General features: G+C 48.6%; 1 protein-coding gene across 1 annotated transcript in view; it reads right to left on the bottom strand.

The window, feature by feature from the left end:
* Positions 1-2980: 2980 nt before the first annotated feature.
* The window catches only part of LOC104126317 (ceramide synthase 4), a 25692-nt gene continuing 20156 nt past the window's right edge, over positions 2981-8516 (bottom strand). Inside the window, exons 7-10 of the mRNA XM_009638873.2 lie at positions 8203-8331; positions 7823-7929; positions 7230-7386; positions 2981-3172 (exon numbers count right to left, since the gene is read on the bottom strand). Coding sequence (XP_009637168.1) covers positions 2981-3172; positions 7230-7386; positions 7823-7929; positions 8203-8331 — 585 coding nt within the window. The remainder of the gene's footprint in view (positions 3173-7229; positions 7387-7822; positions 7930-8202; positions 8332-8516) is intronic.

Below are 8516 nucleotides of genomic sequence, written 5' to 3' on the forward strand. Positions count from 1 at the left end.
ACTGCGGGATTCAGGGGACTCATGCCAGCCATAATTTTGGGCCAGGGTGGCCAGATGCCAGCCTGGGGGCCACGCTTTGCCAGTCCTCAACTCCCCGACCAGACAGCAGCATGGGAGCACCGGTAAAGGTTCTTCTCATGGTTCACCTGGAGCCGGCCACCTCATCTCCCACGGCTGCTTGATAACGTTATGCGACGCACGCACTGTGCAATGCACGTCCTCCCCTGTGCACGTGGGCTAATACAGAGACAGCAGAAATAGATTCAGATTCTGCTGTGGCGCCCAGTGCTCCATCTGCTCTGCTGCGTTTTTCAGTCTTGCTGCAGGTTTTCTACAGCTTCTCTGTGTTGGGGGCTGCGATGCCCCTAGTATGGAGGGGGTGGAGGGAGTTGATATGCTAAATTCATAAATACTATCACAGCACTCACAAGCGTCCCAACACTGGGGCTGCCGTAAAGAGAGAAGGTGGAGCAATGTGGGGAGGAAGCTGATTGCACACAGAGCTTCTTTAAGCCTTAGCAAGCTGATGGCAAGAAAACAAACTTGGCGGTTGATCTGCCCCAGTGACTCACTGCTGCCAGTTCCTCCACTAAAAGCAGCACTCAGTAGTTCTTAGGCCAAGAGCTCTCCTGAATCCTTGATGTATCCTTTCACAAGAACCAGATTTGCCTCTTAATGAGCGTATCTCAATCTTTGGGGAGAACAGCAAAGCCCTGAGGATAAAATTCAGCAGGCATCAAGGTAGGTCTGCGCTGGCTCCGCGGTGCATTGTGCCGTCTCCGGGAAGCGTTCTGAGAGATGGTGTGATTTTACCGCAGGATCTTTCCTTGCCTTCGAAAACCTCATGAAAAAGAATAGACATCAGTTTCTCTCCTTGCAGGTCCAAAGCATCTCCCCAGTGCTGCAGCCTTGGACTTGCCCTGGCAGTACCAAGTAACCTGGCCCAGCTTAGGTCTAGTGTAGGGGTGCCCCAAAGTGTCCCTTGTTCCAGGGCCAAATGCAGCGTTACCCAGTAGGAGACAAATCAGGCAGCTGCACTCTTCCACTGGCATGGCCCATCATGGCTGCATGTCCCGGGTATGTGACATCCTCTCCATGTGCACTCCACGTGTATTGACCTTGGCAACAGCACCCAAACGCGTCTCCCTCATCCCACATCCCCTATAAGGTGCAGCTAGGCAGGCTACCTCCTGCTGGCTAAAGAAGTAGAAAGGAGCCCAGGCAATCAAACCTTTCAAAAGTAATTTTATAAAGAACATTTATATTCAGTAGTACAAAACGATGGATAATGACCCCTCCCGAACGCGTCACCCGCAGAGGCGCGGCAAGACTGCATACAGAAACACGACAGTATACGGGACATGTACTTCAAACGCCAAATTAACTCAAGGTTTCAGAGACAAACCATCTTCAGCAAATAGGAATTTGAAGGACAATGCAGATGCTCTCCTCCCAGAGCATGCCCTGGAATCACCCGCACTGGAACCACTTTTTCCCCTCTGAAATTATCCTGTGTATTTTGACTGAAACCTAAGACGAGCACCTACAAGCTCAGATCAAAGCTCTCAGTCACACCTCAGGTGAACTGAGTGGATTGCCGAAAACTCTCTTGTCCTTCTTGTCCCCTTGCCTTTTAATTTTAAACACGTGTGCCACCTCCTCAAATCAGGCATTTCCTTGGTCCATGCCCCCCCGCCCCCACTTAGCATTGGCCCTTACTGGGCACATAGAGGGACGTGTCTGCATGGCCTGGGCAGTCTAAGTCTCTGCACACATTACAGTCAATCTGTTAATGCTTTGGTTTCATAGATTAATTGATCTATAAAACAGAAATTCACGTCATACTAATTTAACTCTTTTAAGCAATTACAGAATCCAAAGTCTAAGACTACATAGGGTATAAAATATAGGGCGTCTAAACAAACTGAACCAGAACTGCGTCATGACCTCATGGACTACTGCTTTAAACTTGCTGCTCTCGATAGGTCTAGGCAAAGGCTCTAGAGTTAGGCGGCCACATTAAAGCATCTCTCAGCAGATCTTCTCCAGATCCTTTTTCCTCTGAGGACAGGGGAAATATATTCCCTTCTTGCCACGAGCTGACTCTGTAAACATTTCCCACTGGGCCAATCACACTAGGTGAAAACATGAGAACTTAATCAGTGTTGCCTTCTAGACCATCTAGACCTCCCTTCTTCTGACTGTGATTACTTCCAGGACAGGTTTAAAGGATTACCTGACAGTTGAGACACAGCTGCCTGGATTTTCCAGCTCTTCCAACTACGCTTTGGGTGGGTACTCCCTCCAGCCTGGGCTTTGGAGTTCCCACCTTTGTGGCAATAATGCTGACAACAGAAGGGACTGAGATCCATACCATTACAGAACTGGTCATACGGCACACAGCAGCATTTCCTTTGAGAAGAAAATGTTTTCTCCTGTGTCTTTCCAAAGGTTTCATTCCACTACGCTCAGTTTTAATTTTCTGAGTGTGCACGGGGCACCCATCTTCTCAAAAGAGGTGTCCCTGTATTAAGATTGAGAGTCTCACACTTATTAGCCATAATCAGTGGCAATGGGCCAGGCCCTCCAGAGGCTGATCAAAGCTAAACAGGTTCCTATCAAACAACATTAGGTGGTTAAGACTTGACATTGCCAGAGTTTATCCACCTTTTTTTTTTTTTTTAAAGTATTTTTCAAGATTAACACATGTAACAACTATGGTACAGTCTAATAGAAGTCAAAGCACTTTGATCCCTTTCTATCTGCCTCAAGGCTACAACCTATAGTAAGCTTTTATTGAAGAAAGACCAAAAACTTCCTTCAAATATCACTGACCATAAACATTTCTGTTTACAGGAAGCAGGAATTCAGCTACGACACTGCAATTGCGTTCCATTTTATCTACACAAGGAGCAAAACTGTTTCTACAGGCGGTGGACTGGATTCACTACAGACCAGAGGAGAAGCGGGTGCACGGTAGCTATCTTTCCTTGACATGGCCGTTGGTGAGGTGGGCTCTGTTGTTCAGTGGCTCAGACCCATTCCTCTGGATGTAATTGTTGCTCGTGACGTTGCTGAAATACGTGATCCCATTCTTCTCCTTTTCCCTAATCTTTTCTCTTTCTTCATCCTTGTCGCTTTCTTCCGTGTCACTTCTCATGTCCTTTTCCATCTACAGAAAATGAGAAGCAATACAAACATAGGCGTCTGCACAAGAAGCGGCGCTAGCTGAGCCACAGGCTAAGCATTCATCTGCTACTTCAGCCACTCGCCCTTGGCACATTCTACCATGTCCTTTCAGCTTTTGCATCGCCTTTGGAAACAGATTCTCTCTGGCTCTTTGATTGCAGCCTCAGTGCAATCCTAGCTGTGATCCCGATAACCATTAGGAATTACTGCGCAGGTTGCAGCACCAAACCACAGATGCCCAGGACTGAGGACAACCGTGGAAGCCTGAGGAGATCCACATGGCTGCTTTGGGCACCAGCATGTGGAAGAAGGATGGGGGAGGCAGTTAGTCAAGCTCTTTTACTTTTTCCAAAAGGGACAGGGTGATAGCTTCTGCCTCACGTGGCCTGGGTGGCTGCAGGTTGAGCACACTGCTTTGGACAGTCTGAGAGCATACGCTCAACACAAAGCCACTCAACCCTGATTACATTCAGTTTTATGTTCAGGTTTTTCCTCTTGCTATTGACCAAGAGATCTGTAATCCACTTTTGGTAAATATCTAATTCACTGCTTTAAGAGGAAGACAAAGAAGAAACAATGTGATAAAATGACAGTTTAGAGAAAGCAGCCTAGCACTTGCTGGCTTCCCAGACTCTTTCTACTCTGCAACACAAGATGTCAAAATCAGGAGCAAATTTGTGGTGTCGCACTCCTTGTTGGCAAGAGGGCTCTGAGGGAAAGCAGCAAACCCCTTCTGTGACCTGAGCTCTGGAAACTGTTCCAGGGCCCATCGGTTGCTGCACAGACACCTGTAGTCTCCATTTACTCTGTCTGTTCTTCTGGGGAAATCTCTTGGATCATATTTTCTACAGATCACTACGCCCAAACGGAGCTGGGATTTGTAAGAATCTAAACTTGCACTGAATTCAAACTGCCTCCAAGGACAATATGGGCAGGAGATGCTATCTTCTGTGAACAACCTGGACCTCATGTCATGCTGGAACTGGCAGTTCAGGAGCTACGCAGGAGTCTTGATCTGCAGCGTAAGGACAAATAGTAATCAATACTCCTAGGTTTATCCATTCATGGCCATAGAATGTGGCTGAGGCCTTAAACCCAGCACGGTTCACAAAGGAACTATATAGCTGCATGAATTACAACGATGTCTCTCGGGTTGCCTGTACGAGGGAATGAGACTCGTGCTTCAGGATCTAGGCTGAGCTCTAATTAGCGGGGATTAGGAGACATCAGGTGAGAAGGTGGTGCTGATAATCACGTAGTCAGAGAGGAAAACTGCGGAGATCAGAAAGGCCCATGAGAAGTGTATGAACTTCTGACTGGAGTGAGAATTTCAGGGCTCTCAAAAAGAACGTCCTGTGTTCTTGCCAATACTGCTTTGGGCTACTAAATATCATCATCGAAACAGACCCATTTAGGACGATTTTTCTTTGCCATTCACTGTTCGATATGAAAAGTTCTCAAATACATTTTTGCACTGAATGCAGCAGATGATTTTTAGATAAAATAGGAAAAGTTCTGGGTATGCTTCAGCATTTTTCTCCCTGATGGTTCGTTTCTTTCTAATAAGGCTATTTACTACCTCATCATTTTACACTGGTGGTAACTGCAATGGTAATTCAGCCCACGCTAGAATTAGGAAAACAATAAAAGGGCGTCTTCAGCTGCAACTTCACTTTCTGCCCTGTGTGAAGTTTCTGTTTCCTAATTTGCAACTAATTTGCTCTGTGCTACCTTAAGGGAAGGCAGATAAAGAAAATGGGGACGCTACAGATGAAGATGAGCCTTTAATGCTTGTTCTCCGTTCCCACAAGGCAGAATTCCCCAGTTGGATGCTAACAAAACAACTCATCCTGGGCTACGAGGTCAACTCCCACAAGGCACTGACTTATTACTCCTGGACTGTGTCCTTGGCACGTGGCCAGTCTAATGCCATTAGGTCATGTCTTTGGTTTTGGGAAGAATTTCATGCTGAGCAGCAGTTTGGTCTCACAGCAACTGCTACAGGCTATGGTCAGAAGCAGCGGGATGCATTTCACTTGAGTTCATACCGCTGCACCTCAGATGTTCATCTAGGGTTGCTCTATGACTGACAGATGAGCAGCACTACCTGGCTGCGATCTTGAATGGATTATGCTCTGGGCGTGCCTGTAACTGCTACGAAGAGTCCAGACAGCTGGTTTAGACAGAAGGATCTACTCTGTAGATATCCTGCTGTAGATGTCCTACAGCACTGTGAGATAATCCAGACAAAACATGTATTAATGATCCAGATGATGGGGCAGAGTGCACCCTAAGCGAGTTTGCTGCAGACACAAAACTGGTATGAGTGGCTGATATCACAGGATCACAGAATCCCAGACTGGCAGGGGTTGGCAGGGCCCTCCGGAGCTCACCCAGTGCCACCCCCCTGCTCAAGCAGGCTCACCCAGAGCAGGGGGCACAGGACAGCGTCCAGGCGGGGGTTGAAGATCTCCAGAGAAGGAGACTCCACAGCCCCCCCCCGGGCAGCCTGGGCCAGGGCTCGGGCACCCTCACAGTCAACAAGTTCTTCCTCCCGTTCAACTGGAACCTCTTCTGCTTCAGTTTGTGCCCATGGCCCCTTGTCCTGGCGCTGGGCACCACTGGGAAGAGTCTGGCTCCGTCCTTGTGACCCCCACCCTTGAGATATTTGTAGGTTGTTGATGAGATGCCCTCAGCCTTTTCTTCTCCAGGCTGAACAAGCCCAGCTCTGTCAGCCTTTCCTCGTAGGGGAGATGCTCCAGTCCCTCATCATCTCTGTTGCCCTCCTCTGGACTCACTCCAGTAGGAGAGAGGGTGGCTCCCAGAGGATCGTGCTGCCATCCAGAGGGACCTTGACAGGCTGGAGAAGTGGGCTAACAGGAACCTTGGGAATTTCAACATGGGGAAGTGTGAAGTCCTGTACCTGGGGAGGAATAACTCCATGCACCAGTACATGCTGGGGGCTGACCAGCTTTTCTAGGAAAAACCTGGAGGTCCTGGCAGGCACCAGGTTGAACATGAGCCAGAAATGTGCCCTTGCCCTCGCTGGCCTGCATTAGGAGGAGTCTTGCCAGCGGGTTGAGGGAGGTGATCCCTCCCCTCTGCTCAGCACTGGTGAGGCCATGCCTGACGTGCTGTGCCCAGTCCTGGGCTCCTCTGTATGAAAGAGACATGGCCAGAGAGTATCCAGCGAAGGACTGCAAAGATGAGGAAGGGACTGGAGCACCTCACATATGAGGAAAGGCTGAGGGAGCTGGGACTGTTTAGCCTGGAGAAGGGAAGGCTCAGGGGGATGTTATCAATGGTATTAATACCTGAAGGACGGGTGTAAAGAAGATGGAGCCAGGCTATTCTCAGTAGTACCCAGTGACAGCACAAGAGGCAATGGAATCTGAACATCAGGAAACACTGAGAGGGTGACCAAGCACTGGCACAGGTTGCCCAGAGAGGTTGTGGGGTTTCTGTCCTTGGAGATATTCAGAAGCTGACTGGACGTGGTCCTGGGCACCCTACTCTAGGTGACCTTCCTTGAGCCAGGGAATATTGACAAGACTTCCAGAGGTACCTTCCAACCTCAGCCATTCTGGGATCTCAGTAACACTGTAATTAAAAATCCTGTACTATAAGGGAAGCACTTTTGCACTGGCCTCACCAATCATGACAACTTTCCCTGCCTTGATTTCTTAGTTTTGTTACAAATGCAAATCATACTGGATCAAGTGTTGGGATCCTTACTCAGATGTCACTGGCTTTGTTCATGGAAGTCTCCCCTGGAGTCCAATCCACATTTTTCTTGAATACAAGCATCAGAAGTGCACCCAATATTGTAGTGACTCATAAAAATGTTACTTTTTTTGAACAACTTTCCCTAATAATATTAAGTGTTCCTTTCACCTCGCTGCTAGGAATGTACATTTACGATATATAATTTCAGTAGGGCAAGAAGGACTCCATCCCAGATGAACCCCTGTGCTCCCAAGCAGTCTAGGTGGACCCTCCCTCCCCACGTGATGTACAAGGGACTATAAACTGATCCATACCGTGCCCTGGAGGATGAACTTGTAGACCATGTGAATAATTAGGCAGGACCAGAAGACATGGAGCAGCTGCAGAGTTATCAGGAGAGCATTCACGAAGTAATATCCAAAGAAGGGTTCGAATATCTCCATGGAGTAATAGTAGGTGTTATAGAGCACTCTGCAAGAGAGAGGGAATTGCAGTGGAAAGCGTGTTGTTAGTAGGGCTGTAATTAAGCCCCCGGAAGCTCTAGTCACAGAGGAAGCTTCAGGTCAGTCACTTCCTTCTTCTATATAACACATGCAAGCCCACTCTCAGTTCCCCACCAGAAATAAGCAGGGTAGCGCTGCCGAGCCCTACCAGAGGAGGCCGAGGACCCCTCCTCTGCAGCATACTTTAGGGCTTTAAGACCACTCTATGAACTCCAAGGCAGACCACCCTAGTTTACCCCAAGGCAGGTGCAACAGCCATGTGGCACTGCAGCCCATGCAAAGGGCAGGGGCATACACTCAAGGATTGAAAAGCAAAGGCTGCAGCAAAAGCTTCAGCACCCAGCTGAATTATCCCGTCTCTCAGAAGGCAGCTTTTCCATTTCCCTTGATTGCAGCAGACTCACGTGTAGGGGAAAATGACCAGGCGGCTGATGAGGAAAACAGCTGAGAAGATCATAAAGAGGCTGTCACAAGTTTTTTTCCACTTCATGTAATTGAATATCTTAGTTGGCTGGAAGGAGAAAGAACAATAAAACAGCAGGCCAAGACAGTGCATCTGCACATGCTCCAGGAGGCTAACGGGCCAGATACGATACGATCTGCATGCAGGCAATCGTGCCTCTTCCTGGTGCTCGGCAGGGCACCCTAGGCTGGGTCAGGAGATCAGTACTCTGTGAAACACCATAATGCTTGGCCTGAACTGTGCTAGATCAAACAACGCCCTTCGGCTGAAGAGCACCGTGGCTAACTAGGCTTTGCCTGGCATGTAAGTTGTGGAGCTCACCTCTAGGAAGCAATCAGAAGCGTCATGAATCACCATCACCAGCGTCCCAATGCGGATGTAATTGGCACAGTATGAGAAACTGATCAGGAAGATGGTCGCAGCATGATGGACTATCTGCTCCTTGAAGTCCTGATGAGAAACGTGACAGCAGAGAACAGAATACATAATCACAGAATCACAGAATGGTTTAGGCTGGAAAAGCCCTTTCAGCTTCCCTAGCCCAACCGCTCCCCTACCCCTGCCATCCCACCCCCAAACCCTGGCCCTCAGCACCTCGGCTGCCCGGCTGTTAAATCCCCCCAACGCGGGGGGCT

Source organism: Egretta garzetta, unplaced genomic scaffold (genome assembly GCF_000687185.1).
Source record: "Egretta garzetta isolate BGI_Z169 unplaced genomic scaffold, ASM68718v1 scaffold345, whole genome shotgun sequence".
NCBI lineage: Eukaryota > Metazoa > Chordata > Aves > Pelecaniformes > Ardeidae > Egretta > Egretta garzetta.